Source organism: Ylistrum balloti, unplaced genomic scaffold (genome assembly GCF_031769215.1).
Source record: "Ylistrum balloti isolate Yb309-2 unplaced genomic scaffold, AGI_CSIRO_Ybal_v1 Utg370732, whole genome shotgun sequence".
NCBI lineage: Eukaryota > Metazoa > Mollusca > Bivalvia > Pectinida > Pectinidae > Ylistrum > Ylistrum balloti.
The window spans coordinates 178,614-202,831 of record NW_026782432.1 but is presented as its reverse complement, the minus strand read 5'-3'; the positions used below and the strand labels follow the sequence as shown (position 1 = coordinate 202,831).

The 24,218-nt window shown below is 37.7% G+C and overlaps 2 protein-coding genes across 2 annotated transcripts; both read left to right on the top strand.

Annotated features, from left to right (window-relative positions):
- The first annotated feature begins 5,136 nt into the window (after positions 1-5,136).
- Positions 5,137-13,357, top strand: LOC132557841 (zinc finger protein 45-like). The gene is made up of 2 exons (XM_060222368.1): positions 5,137-5,213; positions 9,511-13,357. The coding sequence occupies exon 2, from the start codon at positions 9,850-9,852 to the stop codon at positions 11,305-11,307; it is 1,458 nt and encodes a 485-aa protein (XP_060078351.1). The 5' UTR covers positions 5,137-5,213; positions 9,511-9,849; the 3' UTR covers positions 11,308-13,357.
- Positions 13,358-16,001: 2,644 nt separating this feature from the next.
- On the top strand, positions 16,002-22,632 carry LOC132557839 (zinc finger protein 729-like). Its single transcript, XM_060222366.1, has 2 exons — positions 16,002-16,074; positions 19,492-22,632. Exon 2 carries the CDS (start codon positions 19,622-19,624, stop codon positions 22,625-22,627), a length of 3,006 nt encoding a protein of 1,001 aa, XP_060078349.1. The 5' UTR covers positions 16,002-16,074; positions 19,492-19,621; the 3' UTR covers positions 22,628-22,632.
- Positions 22,633-24,218: the final 1,586 nt, after the last annotated feature.

The window sequence follows — 24,218 nt, the reverse complement described above, 5'->3', positions numbered from 1 at the left end:
TATTTTCATTTCAATTTCTTGTGCTGCTGAAAAATACAAAACTACATAAATACAAGTTAATGGTATATGGAACATATACGGAAGACTGAATTATACATTGATAATAGTCATATAAATAAAATGTGGAAGTGAAGGTTTCTCAACATCTAAGAACTTTATTATTGTGATGTCATAATCATCCTAGGACTACTGTGATTAACAGTGTTATTGTATAATCAGTGTATTTTGTAAACCAATCAGCTTATATCACATATAATATCATATGTGCGACAATATTATCTATGTGATTGAATACAGACTAATCAGTTTACAAAAATACTCATTTCACAAACATATATTGAAGTTTATAAAACATTTCCCCGGACCAGGACTGCTATCATATACATTTATGTACATGTATATACAAACAATATGTCTTGGGTATAAGTTGAGTTAGGTAAAAATATATTTATTAAATTTTGTGTTAGCTTATCAATAAACAATGCATCCTAATGATACAGATCCACGTGTGGTTTCACGCCGACTTAAGCTAAAAAAGATGGCTAATTTTTCAAAGTTTGATCGAAATTCCTAAAGGAATGAAACTACTAGAATACTTTAAAACAGGCAAACGTTTTTTTTCCCGAAAATAGTAACGGTGACCTAGACTCTAGCTATAACCCTGAATCTTCAACTCATCTGTGTATTAGGGTCCTTTATGTGAATGTGGAGTTTAATAATAAAAAAAGAATTCTTCGAAAACGGGGCTACCCAAAAGCTGGCAATACTAAACGACCATTAGCACTCACTGGGTATACTTATATTATATAGGGCTTAATTCTCAACGATAAGCATACATGCCAGTCCTGTGCTTAAAGCGAGTAAAATATCCACGGTTTCATGGTGCTCTCTGTAAGTATGGTGTTACGTGTGTGCTTTTTAAAAAGTTATACCTGTTGACAGATGTATTTTCGACACATTGATTCGATCTGCTTGCACCAAGCGCTTGTATCGCGCGGAGGGATGCTGCTACAAGACTGATCTGGATTGCGTTACGTCGGCCTCGCACTCTACTCGATACTAATTGCACAGACCGACAGCGACTGTAACCCTTGGGGTACCGAGGATGAACCTAATAACATATAGAAAATTAACCATATATACGTGAAAATTATGGAAAGATTTTCAAATTGTTTGATCATCTGAAGGTACACATACAACAGCATGAACGGGATCAGTGAAATATGTATCACAGGAGATACCTGTACAAATGTGATGTCTGTAGACGGCTTTAACAAAGTCTACGGGATAACCTCAAAACATACCAACAGAAGAAGTCTTATAATCGTGATGTCTGCTCCGTAGAATTTAATAATTAAAGTCAAGTCTGCGGAATTGCCTCAAAAATTATATAAATGTGATGTCTTTGCAATAGAATGTAAAACTACACTGTCACGTGATCATTCAAAGTTGTACAAGGTGAAAAGTCCTGTAAATGTGCTGTCTGTGACAAGGGATTCAATATAAACCCTAATCTGCAGAAACACGTCGAAACTCATTAAAACCGAAAGCAAAACAAATCTGTTTCTTCTGGTACAGAGACACCTAGAGATACATAAAAAGAAATGTATACAAATATGAAGTGTGTCGTCTTGAATGAAAAACGAAAGTAAATCTTCAGAGACGTGTCAGGATACACAAACGAGTGAAATCGCGTGCCTGCGAAGTCTATGACGAGGAAATAAATATGAATTAAGTCTTCAGAAGCATATTTTGGTACAGGAATAAAAACTTAGATTACAAGTGTGATATTTGTGATCTTGAATTTATCCAAAAAGTTTACACATATACAAGAAGTGAAAACCCTTTTATTAATGTGATAGATGTTTCATCGGAATTCTGACTTGAATTTTACTGCAAAATACATGCAGTGTATTTGTACAAATATGAAACTACCAATATTTCAGCATTGACCTTCTGTCTACCCGAGAAAATTATTATCGTAACGTTACAAGTCTAAAGACCCTTTTTAGCCCAACGTCTGATGATGGTGGGCTATTCAAATCGCCTTACGTCCGTGGTCCGTCCGTCCGTTCGTCAACAATATTTGTTATTATTATTTCTTAAGAATTACTGATTGGATATCTCTCCAATTTCACAAGTATGCTCCATTTGGTCTCTCCTTGTGCCCTTTTGATTTTGGGATTGATGAGAAGATACATAACGGATCCCAGGTGGCTATTTTGATTTGGCAGGTAAAGATTATCATTGGGCGCTTAGATCCCCCAAACAAAGATTAAATTACCAATTTATTTTTAACTGGTAGCGTGATAACTGGCTGTATGTGTCCATGCGTGTATCTCTATCTGAGAAAATTCACTAAATCCTTTTCCACATTTCAACATGTTTTTTTCACGTCTGTATGTGTCTCTGCGTGTATCTCTAGGTCAGACGAATCGGTAAACTCTATATCAGAGATATCACTTGTGTACCTGTTACAATCTTCATCAGTTTACTTCAGTGTCAGCGTGACATCTCTACCTCCAGTTCTCACCAGTTTACTTCAATGTTACCGGGATGTGTCTTCCTCCAGTTCTCACCAGTTTACTTCAGTGTCACCGTGATATCTCTACCTCCAGTTCTCACCAGTTTACTACAGTGTCACCGGAATGTGTCTACCTCCAGTTCTCACCAGTTTACTTCAGTGTCACCGGGATGTGTCTACCTCCAGTTCTCACCAGTCTACTTCAGTGTCACCGGGATGTGTCTACATCCAGTTCTCACCAGTCTAATTCAGTGTCGCCGTGATATCTCTACCTCCAGTTCTCACCAGTCTACTTCAGTGTCACCGGGATGTGTCTACATCCAGTTCTCACCAGTCTACTTCAGTGTCACTGGGATGTGTCTATATCCAGTTCTCACCAGTCTACTTCAGTGTCGCCGTGGCATCTCTACCTCCAGTGCTCACCAGTTTACTTCAGTGTCACCGTGATATCTCTACCTCCAGTTCTCACCAGTTTACTACAGTGTCACCGGGATGTGTCTACCTCCAGTTCTCACCAGTTTACTTCAGTGTCACCGGGATGTGTCTACCTCCAGTTCTCACCAGTTTACTTCAGTGTCACCGTGACATCTCTACCTCCAGTTCTCACCAGTTTACTTCTGTGTCACCGGGATGTGTCTACATCCAGTTCTCACCAGTCTACTTCAGTGTCACCGGGATGAGTCTACATCCAGTTCTCACCAGTCTACTTCAGTGTCACCGGGATGTGTCTACATCCAGTTCTCACCAGTCTACTTCAGTGTCGCCGTGGCATCTCTACCTCCAGTGCTCACCAGTTTACTTCAGTGTCACCGTGATATCTCTACCTCCAGTTATCACCAGTTTACTTCAGTGTCACCGGGATGTGTCTACCTCCAGTTATCACCAGTTAACTTCAGTGTCACCGGGATGTGTCTACCTCCATTCTCACCAGTTTACTTCAGTGTCACCGGGATGTATCTACATCCAGTTCTCACCAGTCTACTTCAGTGTCACCGGGATGTGTCTACCTCCAGTTCTCACCAGTCTACTTCAGTGTCGCCGTGGCATCTCTACCTCCAGTGCTCACCAGTCTACTTCAGTGTCACCGGGATGTGTCTACATCCAGTTCTCACCAGTTTACTTCAGTGTCACCGTGACATCTCTACCTCCAGTTCTCACCAGTTTACTTCTGTGTCACCGGGATGTGTCTACATCCAGTTCTCACCAGTCTATCAGTGTCACCGGGATGAGTCTACATCCAGTTCTCACCAGTCTACTTCAGTGTCACCGGGATGTGTCTACATCCAGTTCTCACCAGTTTACTTCAGTGTCACCAGTTTACTTCAGTGTCACCGTGATATCTCTACCTCCAGTTCTCACCAGTTTACTTCAATGTCACCGGGATGTGTCTACCTCCAGTTCTCACCAGTCTACTTCAGTGTCACTGGGATGTGTCTATATCCAGTTCTCACCAGTCTACTTCAGTGTCACCGGGATGTGTCTACATCCAGTTCTCATCAGTCTACTTCAGTGTCGCCGTGGCATCTCTACCTCCAGTGCTCACCAGTTTACTTCAGTGTCACCGTGATATCTCTACCTCCAGTTCTCACCAGTTTACTTCAGTGTCACCGTGATATCTCTACCTCCAGTTCTCACCAGTTTACTACAGTGTCACCGGGATGTGTCTACCTCCAGTTCTCACCAGTCTACTTCAGTGTCACCGGGATGTGTCTACATCCAGTTCCTCACCAGTTTACTTCAGTGTCACCGGGATGTGTCTACCTCCAGTTCTTCACCAGTTTACTTCAGTGTCACCGGGATGTGTCTACCTCCATTCTCACCAGTTTACTTCAGTGTCACCGGGATGTGTCTACATCCAGTTCTCACCAGTCTACTTCAGTGTCACCGTGATGTGTCTACATCCAGTTCTCACCAGTCTACTTCAGTGTCGCCGTGGCATCTCTACCTCCAGTGCTCACCAGTTTACTTCAGTGTCACCGTGATATATCTACCTCCAGTTCTCACCAGTTTACTTCAGTGTCACCGTGATATCTCTACCTCCAGTGCTCACCAGTCTACTTCAGTGTCACCGGGATGTGTCTTCCTCCAGTGCTCACCAGTTTACTTCAATGTCACCGGGATGTGTCTACCTCCAGTGCTCACCAGTCTACTTCAGTGTCACCGTGATATCTCTACCTCCAGTTCTCACCAGTCTACTTCAGTGTCACCGGGATGTGTCTACATCCAGTTCTCACCAGTCTACTTCAGTGTCACTGGGATGTGTCTATATCCAGTTCTCACCAGTCTACTTCAGTGTCACCTCCAGTGCTCACCAGTTTATGTGTCTATATATCATCCAGTTCCTCACCAGTATCTACTCAGTGTCACAGTGTCACCGGGATGTGTCTACCTCCAGTTCTCACCAGTCTACTTCAGTGTCACCGGAATGTGTCTACCTCCAGTTATCACCAGTTTACTTTGATGTCACTGTGACTTGTCTACCTCCAGTTTCTCACGAAATATAGTCCTGATTCTGGTCGTCCTGACTTTAGTACCTTCTCGAACTGAAGCGTTAAAACAACAATGATTATTAGTTAATCGATGCGGTTACAAAAAGAAGACTGAAAGTAAGCTCTCAGCGGTTCACAGAACACTTTCTCTAATCCTTCCAGTCTTCACAATGCATGTTTAGCACAAAGACAGAATGGAGGTATGTTGTTAAGTGCGTTCTTATAAGGCATTACTATGCCTTATAACGGTATTCACCTTAGATAGTGTGAACGAAACTTTAGTCCATGTAGGCCAGGATGCTCCTCGACGAAACATTGATTACAATTAGCAGAGACTGATGGATCCGATTTGTATCTGTCCTCAAACGTTTGAAATTGCTGATGTAACAGTTACAGTTAAGGAGCTCAAGTTGCGTGGCTCCATCGGGTATTGTACCCACAACCCCTGGCTTAAATTACTCGACCAAATTTTCTCTCTCAAATATGTGATGATAAAGACTCTAGTGCCCCTCTCCATGTCTTCTTTCTATATCTGTTTGCATTTCTGTAAACTGTTCACTTTAACAATACCCACTTTCTTTAAAAGTCCATACCGTACCTGGCATCATATAGCTGTTCACATTTGGACATTTTTATAATAATAGTTGTGATTGTGATGTTACCCCAGGGCTTGCAACAAAAGGGTATCATCACTTTTTGACCATCCCAACCTATTTCTAGGTTTCCAGTGATAAGGAAATTGTGACGGTTTTGTCGTCCTCGTCGGTCATTACTTTTTTGGTCTCTAAGTTGTTGTTCTTCCAGCTGTTTCTTACTATGTGTCCTTGTCCCCAAATAAAAGTCTAATTGTCAGTATTGCATGTTTTTCACTTGTCAGACCATCCCGACCTATTTTTAGGTTTCCCATGTTAAGGAAATGGTGACGGTTTTGTCATTGAGTTGTTACTTGTTTTGGTTTCTTAATCGTAGTTGTTGTTCTGGTCCTTTCGGCTGTTTTCCATTTCCTTTGTCCTGGATTCTTACCGTGTGTCTTTGGTCCCTGAGTTAAAGTCTCGCCGTCAGTCGAGGTAACTTGTATTTTGCTTTTGTAAACATAACGTCTGAAGCTATTGGAATGTTCATTTTGTTCATTATGTAAAAGGACCACTATATCTTTTTTGGCCGTTTTTGATCAATGTGACACTATAATATTTTAACTGAGATAATTCAACACCACAATAATCACACTAAAAACAATTTAATGCCCAAATTCTACATATAAACCGCCCGATTCTGTCCAGTCCTCTAAATCGTCTTTCGGTCCTGTGCGGCACATTACGTTATGTGAAAGGACCACCATATCTTTTTTGGCCGTTTTTGATCAATGTGACACTATAATATTTTAACTGAGATCATTTAACACCACAATAATCACACTAAAAACAATTAAATGCCAAATTCTACATATAAACCGCCCGATTCTGTCCAGTCCTCTAAATCGTCTTTCGGTCCTGTGCGGCACATTACGTTATGTGAAAGGACCACCATATCTTTTTTGGCCGTTTTTGATCAATGTTACACTATAATATTTTAACTGAGATAATTCAACACCACAATAATCACACTAAAAACAATTTAATGCCCAAATTCTACATATAAACCGCCCGATCTTCGTCTTTCGGTCCTGTGCGGCACATTATATTATGTGAAAGGACCACCATATCTTTTTTGGTCGTTTTTGATCAATGTGACACTATAATATTTTAACTGAGATAATTAAACACTACAATAATTACACTAAAAACAATTTAATGTCCAAATTCTACATATAAACCACCCGTCCAGTCCTCTAAATCGTCTTTCCCTGTCCACATTACGTTATGCAAATCGTTTTTGATCAATATGAAATTATAATATTATAACTGAGATAATTAAACACTACAATAATTACACTAAAAACAATCTAATGTCCAAATTCTACATATAAACCGCCCAATTTTGCCCCATCCTGCAAATCGTCTTTCAGTACAGTGCGGCACATTAAGTTATGTGAAAAGAACATAATTTCTAAATACATAATAAAAATATTAAGTTGGAAAGGACTAAACATTATCTGGTTGTTTTTCATTGACTATCTTAAAGCTGATCTTCTGTTTTTATTCTATTATCTTTTACTGTTAATTTTCTGTTTATTTTCTGTCCTTTCAGTGCACGTCAATCTACCATACCAGACAATTGAAGTGAACTGTTATTATTGTACATCATTTACAAGTTCAGTAACCAACATAGATTCTAGATCGGTATAGCTTTTATATAAGTGAGCTGGCTCAGGGAACAAGTGGTGTTTTGAAAAAAAAGTTCAGGGGACAAAGTTGTTTAGTATCAATGAGAAAACAACAAATTCTCCTTACAGATATCAATCCTTCACGGTTAGTATATCTGGAACCCATGATCTTGAAGAAAAAGCTTTGAATCAATATATATACACAGTTTTATTAGGGATATTTGTGTTTAAAACTTGGACTAGCAGGACTAACACTTTCATTATATAATGATGGATTATGGGGAGAATGAATAATTGTGAACCTTTACATCTAAATTCAGTATGCATATAAGATATATCATAAGTTATCTCTCTTAATACAGTGCATCTCTACACACCATTGTAATTAAGGTATGTACTGTGTGTAGGAATTTTGATATTGTATGTATAGAAGATGAGAGTACAGGTCACTTTAAGAGCCTTGGCTAGTGGGGATTTCCCTTTAGTCAAACAGTAGAGAGTCTGGCTAGAAACTGAGCGGTCACTAGTTTGAACCCCAGCAGGGGAAGGAGGTTTTTCATTGCTCCTTCCTATTACTCATGTACCAGGTATAGAGTTTAGAAGTTTTAATGATGCAAGTCGGAGTGTAATATTTAGAAATATTAATCAGTCTATTCTATTGATAACTTTCATTCATTATTACTATTATAACATGTGCCTTGACATAAAGTTTCTACAGCCATCAGACAGCTATAGTGGTGAAATCACACTTAATCTGTAAGTTGATCCGTTGTCTGTTTGCTGTCCACCTGTCCTGAACAAATTGTGGGTATTGTTTTTTCACAAATATCATATGTAGATTTCCCTTGTTTTCTTAAAGTCTAAAATCAGCTATGTGGGACTTTGAAACCTGAAGTTTCTTGAGAAGCACAGCATGGGCCTGTCTCAAACGTATATACTCTCTTTGGTCTTTAGTTGTGTATGTTAAACTTTAGGACAGATCGAAAAACCAAGATGGCCAAATTGAGTATTGAAAGTTGTGTTTGTTGTCACAATTACTAGTGAACTTTCGTATGCAAATGTCTATAGAACCTCACAACTCCTAACCGTTCACTGTCCAACTGATTAAAAGAACAAACTGTAGTTGGTTATAATTATGTCTTGAATAGTTTCAGATGGATTTTTTTATTTGATTTATAAATTCCTATTTAGTCCTTAATTGTACGGAATAATTGATTTTTGGAGAGATAGGGGAAAAAAAGGTAAGGAAGAGAAATGATACAGTTGATAAAGAACCAATAAAAATCAAACAGCAAAGGATTCTGGGATATCTTCTTGTTTTACACCTGTTTTAATGCAGAGCTATATGTGATTGGCTAGAACTTTAAATTGTTCCATTTTAACATCATAACTTGTGATGTCATATATATTGTGATGGTGATATCATATATATTGTGATGTCATGTATATTATGATGTCATATAAACTGTGGTGTTATATAAATTGTGATGTCATATATATTGTGAGGTCATACATATTGTGATGTCATGTATATTATGATGTCATATAAATTGTGATGTTATATAAATTGTGATGTCATATATATTGTGATGGTGATGTCATATATATTGTGATGTCATGTATATTATGATGTCATATAAATTGTGATGTTATATATATTAGGATGTTACCAAAGAAAGAAATAACAAGAGTCAAATTAGATTATCAATAAATGTATATCTAATAATATTTTCATAAATATTTGCAAAGTATCTTAGGTTCTTTGAGAGTGCAGGAAAAGGGAGAGGAGCCAGCACCTTGCTTCTTTACGGTAGTGTACCAGGTTTATCATCTAGGCACGGATAACTTCAGGCTGATTGTGTATGACTTGTACATATGAACTCGAAGGTGCATTCACAACAAAACCTGATGTATTCTGTTGATGATAATTTGTTCATATTTAAACAATATTAATGTAAATATAAATAAGGCATTAACAGAGTATATCAGGTTGTTTTGTTGTTACACCTACTTCTTAATAAGTCATTTGATAAACAGAATCTTTCATTCATTTCTATTTCAGAGAATAATCAAGAAACTAGTCACAAATTTTCAATCTTACCGTCTATAATTCTAGAGCCACTGTTAAATCCAAATTTCTAGTTCTTGTTTTATTGGCGATCTCCTCTGGTAATTGTGTTCTGATATCACAATGATGGACCACTTTGTTGTTATATATTTACTTTTTGTTTCAGGTTTTGGGTCCTTTACAACAGAAATGACAGCTGGTATCGGAAAACAAATCCTATTCAAGAAATCATAATTAGAAGAAATTGTGATGTATGACGAACAGAAATTAAAAAGTTTGTTCAAACTGGATGAAATTTTTACTGTAAGATAATTTATACCAATTATGATGTAGACAATTTCAAAACTATGGTATCATATTCATAACGTCAGCAATTTGTCTTGACTAGATGTCAAGGAGAACTGAAGAACATCTTCTGAAATACAATAAACTCTGAATTTGTTACCTGATTCTTGTTCAATAAAAATTATATCACAGTATCCGTACTGCAGTGCATAATAGAAACATGTCTGATGTTGTGGCTACAGACATTGATTTAGGACCCAGTCTGCAAAAGCACACAAGGACACGTACTGGAGACAAAACATGTAAATGTGATATATGTGGTAAGGAGTTTAATTTCTTGTCGAAACTTTTGAGACATCGACGAACACATACTGGAGAGAAGCCGCATGCCTGCAACGTTTGTGGTAAAAGATTTAAGGAGACATCACATCTACAGGGACATCTCAGGACACACACCGGAGAAAAACCATATAAGTGTGATGTCTGTGGTAAACGATTTAAGGAGGCATCGCACCTCAAAAAACACCTCAGGACACATATGGAGCAAAAACCATTCAAGTGTGATGTCTGTGGTAAAGAGTTCAAGGAAGCATGTCAAGTACGGGAACACATCATGACTCACACAGGAGAGGCGTGCCATTCGTGTGAGATTTGTGGTAAAAATTTCATCAAAGCATATGGTCTTAGGGTACATATCAGAACACATACAGGTGAAAAACCATTCAAGTGTGACGTCTGTGGGAAAGGCTTTAGCCAGGCTGCAAATCTACAGACACATATCAGAACACATACAGGTGAAAAGCCATTCAAGTGTGACGTCTGTAGTAAGGCGTTCAGTGATGCATCAAGTTTGCAGGTGCATGTAAGGATACATACGGGAGAAAGGCCATACATCTGTGATGTTTGTAATAAGATGTTTACAGCAGCATCCAGTCTTCAAAGACACTTCAGAACACATACGGGGGAGAAACCATACAAGTGTGAGGTTTGTGGTAAAGGGTTCACAGCCGCGTCAAACCTACAGACCCATACACGAACTCATACGAGAGAAAAACCATACAAGTGCTACATCTGTAGCAAGGCATTTTGTAAGTCAGCTTACCTGCAGACTCATCTCAGAATACATGCAGGGGAAAATCCGTTCGAATGTGAAATTTGTGGTAAAGGATTTACACAAGCTGCTAATCTACGAACTCATATGCGAATTCACACAAGGGACAAGTCGTTATCTATTGAAACAACAAAAGTTTTATCTGTTGAACGAGTGAACTCTGAGAAGTTTATGTCTGTCGAAAGTGTGGACTCCGAGAAGTTTTTAACTGTCGAAAGTGAGGACTCCGAGAAGTTTTTAACTGTCGAAAGTGTGGACTCCGAGAAGTTTTTAACTGTCGAAAGTGTGGACTCTGAGAAGTTTTTAACTGTTGAAAGTGAGGACTCCGAGAAGTTTTTGTCTGTCGAAAGTGAGGACTCCGAGAAGTTTTTGTCTGTCGAAAGTGTGGACTCCGAGAAGTTTTTAACTGTCGAAAGTGTGGACTCCGAGAAGTTTTTGTCTGTCGAAAGTGAGGACTCCGAGAAGTTTTTGTCTGTCGAAAGTGAGGACTCCGAGAAGTTTTTATCTGTTGAAAGTGTGGACTCTGAGAAGTTTATGTCTGTTGAAAGTATAGAATCTGACGATTGAGTTGGGGAGTATGAAGAAAGTCATGGGTAGGGGTGCTCTGATTTTTGCTACAATTCACAGATACATTTCCATTTTTGTTTTGGAAAACTTATTTGTAAAACGACTTTAATCACAGTAGAACTGTGTCATCCACTTATTGATGTATAGATTTACAGCACAATCAGATAGTGTCATGAATATTGTTAAACATTTTATGTCCAACTTGAGAGAAAAGTAGTCAATCATCTCTCTTTAATGTTGATAAAGATTTATTAAACCATGGGGTGAGATTTTAAAAGATCAGCACACAGCAACGTCTCATTAACAATAAAATCCTGCCCTTTGGTTAAGATATCACTCTCTGTTAGTCTGTATATTTGTCGGCAACTTAAGGTGTTCAAAATCATTCACTTCATGCCTTATTGTCATCATTTATCTAACCGTATGTAACAGCTTCCATAGATATTACTGCTTTTGCAGGGTTAATATTTTTCAGATGTCCTGGATGGGACAAGTCCAGGGGTAATAAATTTTGCACATGTCTGAAACATTGTGACTGATACAGAGATAAAAACTCTTTTGATTGGCTGTAGAAATATTTCTTAGACGCTTAATTTTGTGTTATTTTTTAGTTAATGACTGTAAATATAGCAGAATAAAAACCCCTGCAAAACTTAGCAACTATACAGTATAAAAAAAATTGCAAGTTAATATTATTTCATTGTTCTGTAGTAAGCCTGCCTCAAGACCTTGTGTAAGAAGTACATATAATTTATGTGATATGTTGGTCATCCAGGCTTATTGTCCTGTACTAAGTCCACCCTAGACTTTGAGTAGTAATGTGTTTAGCCCCTGGGCTTATTGTCCTGTGATAAGTCCACCACATACTTTGAGTAGTAATATGTTAAGTCCCTGGGTTTATTGTCCTGTGATAAGTCCACCACATACTTTGAGTAGAAATATGTTAAGCCCCTGGGCTTATTGTCCTGTGATAAGTCCACACCAGACTTATTGTAGTGATGTGTTAAGCACCTAGTCTTATTGTCCTGTAATAAGTCTTCTGCCAGACTTATTGTAGTGATGTGTTGGGCCAAGGGCTTATTATCCTGTAATTAGTTTATCCCCAAGCTATAGAGTAGCTCTAACAATCACTTATGAATAATGACCAGGTTTACAAACTTCTTTTGTTTTTACTTCTGCTGAATCTAAGTTTTAAATTATGCTTGTCCTAAACTAAAATTTATTAAGACTGATTGAAATGAAGTTTCAGTTTTTTTTTAAAACATTGTGCATGTGCAGTATCAGATATATTAATATTTTTTTACGTCTAGCTCCTTCTTAAGAACTATTATGCCTGACATCATTATATTTTGATTGTAATTCATGTAAATATGTATACGAGATAGATTCATATCCTGTTCTGTTGGGATTAATGAAGTTTGAGCATAAATATGTGTGCACATTTATGCTACCATTATACCACGATTATTTGAGGGGTTACTATCTGTCTTTCCCTTGGTTTTACAAAGGAGGGAATGTATCCCTCCTAAAGGCTGGACCCACCAAGTAAGTTAAGAAAGGATTCAATTTTCTCTTGGGACTGAGTGAAAAAGTTAGAGAATTGAAGTTGGTTTTCTCTGAGAAGCCTGAGTGATAAAGGACAAATTTATCTCTCATGAGGACCAAGTCCTTAGAGGGAAGGAAGAGAGTATCTCACCTAGGGACTAGGCCCCAAAAGTAATGGAATGGTCCGTCTCTACTTTGTGATTATATAGGAAATGTAATGAAGAACTATTCTATTTCCTTCGGGGGGATGGGAGGAAAGAGGAGGCAGGAGGTGAGGAGGAGGGAGCTGGGCCCTAAAAGGATTTCTTCTGGAGTCCAACCCAAACAAGAAGAATTTCTATGTTTAAGAAAGTAGAAAGTATTCTAAGCAATACTTTGTGAATGAGACATTTGGATTATACTCACTGTAAAAGTGATTTAGATGAAATTTCTCTACATTCTCTCTGTTATAATGTTATATGTACAAGTATTCTGATCCTACTGTTAATATCAGTGTAACATTCCTAGAGAGAATCAATAAGTTTAATGTATCTTTTGTTATGTTGATTTAGATTGAAAATAATCTAATATTATTTACACATATTTTCCATTTCATGGTTTAAAAATATTGCAAGGTTTTTCATTTATGAATGAAGGAAATATTTAGAGATTAACCTCAATGATTTATATTTAAAATAAATTGAATTTTGAGGAAACTTATTATTGATTTAACTATTCTAACCATTTTTGGATACAAATAAAGTGGTTTTAGAAAGATGTGGTGTATTTCATATGTACCAAGTGTTCTGCAGAATCTGAGGTTTAGTGGATGTGTTTAATGAGATAGGTGCTAGATGAAAAGCTGATAATGATGGGGTTCCAACTAATGTTATATTTCCTATAGCGGTTTTTAATCTTTGCTTATTTGTAGTACTTTAAATGATGATACAAAATAAACACATGGATTTTCGTCTTCTAGATTAAAAAAGGCCCAAAGGGCCTGTGTCTTTATTGAACTGACTATATGTGAAAATGTGCATCAATGACATGTTTTTGTATCTCCTTTTCATGAATTATTGATTTGTTACCTCCCTGAAACATTATTCATGATTTCTTTTATCAAATTTGTATTGGTGTGTTTAAGGGTAAAAATTGTAGATTTTTTTTACGTTTTTAATACCAGGATATCGCCAAAATGATTAAAACTTGATATTAGTTTTGTCTACCATTTTGGTTTACTTACAAATCAACTTCAAGGTATGTTCTATTACAAGGGAAAATTTGAAATGACTTGAAATCTAGGAAAATAGATTTCAAACAATTTGAACACTAATGATGCAAAGATTTTGGGTTTGAAAAAAGTGTCTCTAGTTAAAAAAAAAAAAAGAAAAAAAAAAGGAACCTCAAAGGGGTAGTATACAATGTGGTTACATAATTATTTTGTGCCAAGATAGTTCCAGATCCTGAAACTAACACCTCCTTTCAAATTAAGTGAGCCTCGCGTACATTACATCTGCCTGATGATGGGGATTTCCAGGTATGGATCTACCTGCATGCTTCTGGCCTCATCCAACAACAATTAGGTTCGTCACAATTCCAGACCAAGTACAATATTTGAGTAGTGTTCCATGTGGACAACAGGAATTACCCTACCACGGAACGTTATTTTCAGTGTCCAGCAGGCAAACGCTTACTGTACTGCCACACTGAAACTGTTCTGGACTTCCCTGGTCATTTCTCTCACCAAACATAGGAAAGACCTATACATTTACAGGCAGAAAGCTTGAATAAACTAGCTGAAGCTGCATGTTGTTGTTGACAGACAAATGAAATGGTTTTAAATTGTGGACTAAAAATGTAACATAACGATTTGATGACTGACTAAGACTTTAAAGTTGAGATTTGAAAAATACTTTCTATTCACATGACTTGTGAGTAAATGCATCATTCCAAAATGATAAATATGGATGTTAAATGAAGTAACAGATGTCTTCAACAAATCTGAAAAAAAAAGTATGTCCCAAAATGAATACACAAAGCGGATCTTTGCAGCACTTAAAGATTTAAAGTGTAGAAAATGAATTACAGGCTTTGTGGACCATTTCACGTCTGGAAAAGGAATGACATATTTTGTATGTTTAAGTGTACTCTAAAATACTGAAAAGTTTTTAAAAGATTGCACTCTGGTGGTTTTTGGAACGCATCCTATGTTGAGATCAATAACAAGTGAATATCTTGAAATGTCATTGTCAAGATTGTTTTTTTTTTAATTTGAAAAAAAATTCCAATTTTCAAGAGCATAAGAAGCTTATTTTATAGAAAAAGACACAACATAACCCCAACACAGAATTGATAACAATGGGATGAGTAAATACAAGAACAAGACAAGCTTTAGTTGGTCCATGATAAATGCCTTAGGTTGATGAAAAATAATGTCATGTTCTCAAAATGACAACTGAGATAGTATCAGTAAAATTTACAGGCAAGTTAAAGAACACATTGGGTGGTCGGGTGGCACAGTGGTAACGCACTCGCCTTTCACCTAGCCGTCCAGGGTTGATTCCTGGGATTGATGTGAAAAGGTTTGGGGTCACCTGCCTGACCATGTCGGTTTTCCCCAGGTACTCCGGTTTCCTCCCACATTAAGACCCCTCATGCACTTCCATCCGAGCCAACAAGAGTGATTTATATAAGTTCGGAAAACTTGCTTCGCAGTTGTTGTAAAATAAAGTTGATTATTATTATAAGAACGCACTGAAAACCTTTATGTTCATCAAAGAAGTAGATACAATATTTCCAATTGTTGTCATTCTGATGAACAGAAATCTTCGCAATAGTTTCCCCTTCAGCAATGAATTAACTTCTGTCATGGAAATCATTATATCTTGAGGAACAAGCTCCTTCAGGTGGGTGACAGAGAACGTATTTAACACTATATACCAGCCACGTCAACTCGCTCCTATAACACAGTGTAAATGAGCTTTGCCATTTTTATAATAGTTTACTTTCAAAATTACTTTAATTTAGCAAGTTATACGATTATCTGGCTAGAATCCCAGCTATTCTGTATGTTTTATCCTGCTATTAGTACACTCCCAAACGAAGATAAACGCTAGAATGACTACGATTAGTAATGGCTGCGCCTTATTTCGAGCTATGCTGTCGGTCTTTCCAAAATCAACATTTGACGTTTCATGAGGTTTGAGCGAGAGAAATAAAAACAAAACCGTAAACTGCGAGCAGGTTGGTTGCAACTTTGGTATCTTTCAGTTCTTGCCAGTTAAACGTATAATATTTCATCATGAACTCCACTTCCCCCCCCCTCGCCCAATTTCGATCCGCTAGTGTTCGGAGGTTATATACAAATTACATCTAGTTAGGTGATATCTGAAAGTCAGTGGTATCTATATAGTAAGCTCATAAGTTATACCTCTTACTTTTGGGGATATTTTAGTTTTTATATTCTTCTGTCACCGTCACCATGGACACGAAGTAAGAAAACTATTGACCCGTTAGCAAGGTGTGTACGCCACATGGTCATGGACATGTATATACTTAGTCTTATGTGATATAATTAGCGTTTAGTATGAGTAAATTGATGTAACCCTGGTAAAATACTAGCTGCAATATACCACTCGGCAAGAGAGAATTTTCTCTTTAGCTAGATTGGTTGAGCATCAGACTATATATATATTATTATTAAGCCGGTAGTCCCATTTTTGAAAGCTTGCGGGGGCATTGGGATAAATAATGACCTCTGTTACATTGGCACCCATGTAGGAACTCGAGAATAATACTAAACATTGTCCCACGTACATGACTGTAGCCACAGGAAACTCAAGGACGAGTTCTTTCCTGAATGTGGAGTGTGTAACCCTGGTAAAATACTAAGCACAACATACAAAATGGCTAGAGAGAACTCCTCTATATCAGTTGAGCATCAGACTAGTAAACCATATGTCCTTGGGTTCTAAACCTAGTTCTATGCTCAACTTTTCAGACTAGAGAGATCTCTCTAACCAGATAGTATATATATTGTTGGTAGTATTCACCAGGGTTACCAGTCCTAGTTATTAACATTCTGACAACTTTTTAATATTGGATTGAAGTTGACTCCAGGCCGATGATAGAACAGTAGAGGAATTAGGACTACAGGGTTACATATTCCTCTTTTAGGAAAGAACTTGTCCTCAAGTTTCCATGGGGTGGAGAGTGATGCTGTAGAGTTATTCAAAACAGCTGATTCGTCTAACAGATGCTAAGCTAAAACATCTCCCACACAAACACATACACACACCCTCACACACTTTCTAACATACACAAACACACCCTCCCACACTCCCAAAGATATAAAAACTAATAAAAATATATGCTATATTCTTCAGTATATTGAAGGCAGGCACTTCAGAAGTAGAGATACAGTGATGTCTGTGGGGTAGTGTTAAGTATTATTTCAGAGTCCCTACATGTACCTATATAGACACAAAACAAAATTTGAGAATTCATACTGTAGAAACTTCGAAAGTTTGTTAGGCCTATTCTGTTTTTGTTTACATGACATTGACACTATGCCTGATGAGGCTTGTCAAAATAATTGCTCCACACCAAATCAAAATAAACTTCCACATGTCAATGGATATTAAAAGCGTATAAAAGGATATTTTATGAATACATGTTTATTTACAACAAGTGAAATAGCTTATTAAAATGGTTATTCATGTATCAAAATGAAGTATGTCAATAAAACAGAAAGTGACTTTGTAGAACTAATGGACAGCTGTTTTTCATTACTGCAAAATACAGAAAAATATATGTCGTAGGTGTATTCCGACAATAGCAGGACTAGTTGCATGATAAACATGAATATTACATGCTGGGCAGGAAAGGAGGATGATATCATGCTTTTACATTCCTAGTTTGGTGTATGTAAGTTGTCATACCTAGACTGTGTTAGTGTCCTCATTCTCTGGTTGTTTGTACATATTTCTTTCTGATGGCGACAAATTGCCATCAATCTTGTGGACTGGTCTTCTGTATTGTGGACTGTATTGTGGACTGGTCTCCTGTATTGTGGACTGGTCTCCTGTATTGTGGATTTGTCTCCTGTATTGTGGACTGGTCTCCTGGACTGGTCTCCTGTATTATGGACTGGTCTCCTGGACTGGTCTCCTGTATTATGGACTGGTCTCCTGGACTGGTCTCCTGTATTATGGACTGGTCTCCTGTATTGTGGACTGGTCTTCTGTATTGTGGACTGTATTGTGGACTGGTCTCCTGTATTGTGGACTGGTCTCCTGTATTGTGGACTTGTCTCCTGTATTGTGGACTTGTCTCCTGTATTGTGGACTGTATTGTGGACTGGTCTCCTGTATTGTGACTAGTCTCCTGTATTGTGACTAGTCTCCTGTATTGTGGACTTGTCTCCTGTATTGTGGACTTGTCTCCTGTATTGTGGACTTGTCTCCTGTATTGTGGACTGGTCTCCTGGACTGGTCTCCTGTATTATGGACTGGTCTCCTGGACTGGTCTCCTGTATTGTGGACTGGTCTTCTGTATTGTGGACTGTATTGTGGACTGGTCTCCTGTATTGTGGACTGGTCTCCTGTATTGTGACTAGTCTCCTGTATTGTGGATTTGTCTCCTGTATTGTGGACTGGTCTCCTGGACTGGTCTCCTGTATTATGGACTGGTCTCCTGGACTGGTCTCCTGTATTGTGGAATGGTCTCTTGTATTGTGGACTGGTCTTCTGTATTGTGAACTGGTCTCCTGTATTGTGGACTGGTCTTCTGTATTGTGGACTAGTCTCTTGTATTGTGGACTAGTCTCTTGTATTGTGGACTAGTCTCTTGTATTGTGAACTGGTCTCCTGGACTGATCTCCTTTATTGTTGACTAGTCTCCTGTATTGTGGACTGGTCTTCTGTATTGTGGACTGGTCTCCTGTATTGTGGACTGGTCTCGTGTATTGTGGACTGGTCTCCTGTATTGTGACTAGTCTCCTGTATTGTGGACTTGTCTCCTGTATTGTGGACTGGTCTCCTGGACTGGTCTCCTGTATTATGGACTGGTCTCCTGGACTGGTCTCCTGTATTGTGGACTGGTCTTCTGTATTGTGGACTGTATTGTGGACTGGTCTCCTGTATTGTGGACTGGTCCCCTGTATTGTGACTAGTCTACTGTATTGTGGACTTGTCTCCTGTATTGTGGATTTGTCTCCTGTATTGTGGACTGGTCTTCTGGACTGGTCTCCTGTATTATGGACTGGTCTCCTGGACTGGTCTCCTGTATTGTGGACTGGTCTCCTGGACAGGTCTCCTGTATTGTGGACTGGTCTCCTGGACTGGTCATCTGTATTGTGGACTGGTCTTCTGTATTGTGGACTATTCTCTTGTATTGTGGACTGGTCTCCTGTATTGTGGACTGGTCTTCTGTATTGTGGACTGGTCTCCTGTATTGTGGACTGGTCTTCTGTATTGTGTTCTTGCACATTTTTGAAAATTTTCACTTGATTATTTCTAACCAGTCTTTAAACAATTTGGATGAGATAGAATGGTTTTAGACTTATTTAGTACTATACTTTACCATGGGAACACTTTCTCATTACTGTTTAGATTTGTGCTGATATTTGATATAACGGTTGTATTTCTGTATTTGTTGCAGTGCTGAGTTTATAGGAATGAAAGACGAATCAGAAACCAAGCCTTTACAAGTTTGATGTGATCACTTATCAAGACTTCTGGTGATCTGTTTGGCTAAAATTTCACATTTGTAGACTCACATCACACTTAACATGAACATGAGTCAGAAGAAGACAGAAATGGACGACCAACAAATCAAATACCTTTGTTTTGTTCGTGATCACGACCATCAATATTTTTCTCGACTTGATGTGGAACAGGACATGGACATGTATAAGTGTGATGTCTGTGATGAAAAGTTTCAGGATTCCTGTCAGCTGGAGATACACACTCGACGACATACAGAAGAAATAAATGTGTCTGATGTTTGCAGGCAGGTGGTAAAATCACAGAGCCAGATCAGGCAAAACACAATGGACATCATAAAGAAATGTTTTTATCGTGGTGACTTAAACCTGACAGTTGCATCACACAAACCCGCTGAAACACATCCAAGAGAGAGAACGTACAAATGTGGTGTTTGTGGTGAGGAATTTAAGGAGGCAAACCACATTCGGGAACATCAGAAAATCCACTGGGATGTAAAACAAGTGAAGTCATACCTGTGTGATAAATGTGGAAAGGTTTTTTTTTCAGCAGGAATACTTAAAATACACATGAGGATACATACAGGAGAGATGCCTTATTGGTGTGATATTTGTGGGAGAAGGTTTAACCAGAAAACTATATTAAACAGACACAGAATGATACACACAGGAGAGATGCCGCATAAATGTGGTTTTTGTGGGAAGAGATTTAGGATAAAAGATGGCTTGCTAAATCATACACGGCTTCATACAGGAGAAAAACCTTATAAGTGTGCTACTTGTGGGAAGGCTTTCCGGGCAAAATACCACCTGAGTATGCACACAGAAGAACATATGAAAGAAAAGACAAGTAAGTGTCACATTTGTGACAAGTTTTTTCGCACGCCGCGATATCTAAAATCACACATGGTGACACATGGAGAGAAACCATTCAAATGTGGGATATGTGATGTGGAATATTTCTATGCTAACAGACTGAAAATACACATGAGAAAACATACTGGGGAGATGCCATATTCATGTGAATTTTGCGGAAAAAAATTCAGTCAAAAATTTTTCTTGAAAAGACACAGAACAATACATACAGGAGAGAAGCCGCACAAATGTGATTTTTGTGACAAAAGCTTTAGACAGAAACCTGTTCTGCAAAATCATGTAAGAATACATACAGGTGAAAAACCATTTAAGTGCATTATATGTGAGAAAGCATTTCGGGAGACGTCTCAGCTGAGAAAGCACTCAGAAGTACATGTGAAGGAAGCTATATACTCCTGTGATGTTTGTGGTAAAAAGTGTCGTGCGATGAAGTACCTAAAATCACACATGATGACACACTCAGGAGAAAAGCCATTTCAGTGCGGAGTGTGCAGGCTTGGATTCATGCATGCTAACAATCTGAAAGTACATGCTAGGAAACATTTGCAGGCAAAGTTCTACAATTGTGATATTTGTGGGAAAGTATTTAGTAAGATGAACAGTCTGAAGAGACATAAGAAAAGACACACACAAGAGAAACCAGTGAAAAAGTTGATCCACAGAGAGCAATTAGGAAATACTGCTGTTGTGGAAGAGGATAACAGAATGCCTGATGCAGGCACACCAAACAAGATTGATGTCAGTGATGATGTTAGCCATTTATCTGGTAGGCTATCAAATTGCGAAACATGTAAAAGAGGCACATCTAAAAAGATTGATGTCCGTGATGTGGATGTTGACCAGGTAATTACGGGCCTTCATGATGAAATCACAGCAAACAAGGTAAATGTGAATCGAAGGACGTCACTGACACTCAACCATACATCTGACCTGCAATCAAATAGCGGATCTCATCAGACTGGAATTTCATATAAATCTTGTGTCGGTGAGATTGGTACAAAGCAATACACGTGTTCTGTACATACTTTCAATAAGGATGTGAAGGTGGTGCAGTATGTACCACAACCCACACAAACGGAGGAAAAATACGAATGTGGAATTTGTGGTCATTTCTCCAACAGTAATGATTATCAGGAACACGTGAAAATACATACTGGGAGTGAACTAAATAAATATCAAGAGTCATGCGATGACAATCTTACACGCAAAGAACCTAATATGTACACGTGTGATATAAATGATCGAGATTTTAGCGCCTCTTCTCAGCAGGTGCTTACAAAACAACGTATGGTGGAAACAGATTTGTCTGATGTTTACAACCAATCACCCACATTACTGAAACATATCAGGCGTGACACAAGGGAAATAACTCACACCTATCACAAAGATTCAAATCAGGCAGGTGATGTACCAATATTGATTCTGTCAAGGGAGAGAACTTACAAGTGTGACGTGTGTGGTGTGGAGTTAAAGGATGTAAGTGACATACAGGAACATCAAAGACTACACTGGGATGAGAAAGCCTTCCTTTGTGATAGATGTGGGAATGGGTGTTGTTCGGAACAAGCCCTTAAACTACATGTAGGATTTCATGCCAATGAGATGTTGTATTCGTGTGATTTTTGTGGTAAAACCTTTAGCCAACAAACTATCTTCAAAACGCATGTTTCGATACATACAGGGGAGAGAGCACATGAGTGTGATTCTTGTAGTAAGAGGTTTAAGCGTGCTTGTGACCTAGTTAAGCATAAAAGAATACACACAGGTGTGAAACCATACACATGTACAAAGTGTGGAAAGACATTTCGCGAGGCGTCCCATGTGAGTGCACACAAAAAAGTACACCTCAGGGAAAAAGCAAATATTTGTAAGGTTTGTGGCAAGACATTTCGCATGGCAAAATCCTTGAAATCACACATGGTGATTCATACAGGGAAAAAGCCATTCAACTGTGGGGTTTGTGGCGTTGGCTTCATGTATATTAAATACCTGAAGTTACACATGAGGAAACATACAGGGGAAAAACCATACAGCTGTGATATTTGTAGTAAGGCATTTAGTCAGAGTCATAATCTGAGGAGGCATGTTAGATTAATACACACACGAGAGAAAACAGTTAAAAAGTTGATTTACGATGAGAAATTAAGAAATTCTGATGTTGTGAAAAAGTTAGAGTCATCTTCTCAAGAGATGTAAGAAAATACATATACAGGAGAGTTCAATCATAAACAAAAAATTTACATATGTAAGGATTTATGTATGAGAGAAATTCTAGATGAGTATGAATATTGATTATAATGCCTCACTTTAACAAATGCAATGATTAAAAAATTGATGATTTTAGAGGTAAAAAAAAAAGATTTAAAAACTTTTCCTGTCATTGTGAGACATCATTTTCAGAAAAGTGGATTTTAATACATGGACACGATTTTGATGTTTAAGAAAAGCAGTGATGCACTTTCTTGATGTTCACAAATCCATGATACCTGATTTTGATGTTTACAAATCCATGATACCTGATTTTGATGTTCACAAAGCCAGGATACCTGATTTTGATGTTTACAAATCCATGATACCTGATTTTGATGTTTACAAATCCATGATACCTGGTTTTGATGTTTACAAATCCATGAAACATGATTTTGATGTTTACAAATCCAGGATACCTGATTTTGATGTTCACAAAGCCATGAAACATAATTTTGATGTTTACAAATCCATGATACCTGATTTTGATGTTTACAAATCCATGAAACATGATTTTGATGTTTACAAATCCATGATACCTGATTTTGATGTTTACAAATCCATGAAACATGATTTTGATGTTTACAAATCCAGGATACCTGATTTTGATGTTTACAAATCCATGAAACATGATTTTGATGTTTACAAATCCATGATACCTGATTTTGATGTTTACAAATCCATGAAACATGATTTTGATGTTTACAAATCCAGGATACCTTATTTTGATGTTTACAAATCCATGAAACATGATTTTGATGTTTACAAATCCAGGATACCTTATTTTGATGTTTACAAATCCATGATTCATGAATTGGATGTTAACGAAGCCATGATACCCAATTTTGATGTTTACAGAGCAAAAGTAGATTTACTGTGAAGGCTGCTATTTTGTGGAGGTTTTCCGTTTTATTGCGTATTTTTTAAGCTATAACAGAATTAAGGTTCAAGAAAATTTGAGCCTGTGTTGTGTATGAACTATATTACAGCTACTTCACTTGACTACATACTCATGTAACTTCATTTCATTGTTTCAATGTATATGGTTCTATTAGCTTTCACATTTAAATACTGTTGTCAATAGACTTACGGCTTCAGCAGAACTTGTTAAAATTTTGATGCATTTTACAGGTGTATAGGATAATACCGTTACAGCAACATGTGTATTATTTAACTTTTACGGCGTTCAGTGATATTTGTCAAATGAATTCTTGAAACATTGTTCAGTGGTTTTGTTTTTCTATATATGTTTAGAGATGTGACCTCACCTTATTATAGTCACCTACTTGGTATATGTGACATCATCTCTCACCTAATTGGTATGACATCATGAGTCACCTTATTGTAGATGTGATGTCATCAGTCACCTCTGTGGTATATGTGATGTCATCAGTCACCTCCGTGGTATATGTGATGTCATCAGACACTTCCGTGGTATATGTGATGTCATCAGTCACCTCCATGGTACATGTGATGTCATCAGTCGCTTCTTTGGTAAACGTGATGTCATCAGTCACTTTCTTCGTATATGTGATATCAT

What these genes read in the sequence shown, in the direction of transcription:
- LOC132557841 (XM_060222368.1), top strand. Translation starts at nt 9,850, where the DNA reads ATGTCTGATGTTGTGGCTACAGACATTGATTTAGGACCCAGTCTGCAA.
- LOC132557839 (XM_060222366.1), top strand. Translation starts at nt 19,622, where the DNA reads ATGAACATGAGTCAGAAGAAGACAGAAATGGACGACCAACAAATCAAA.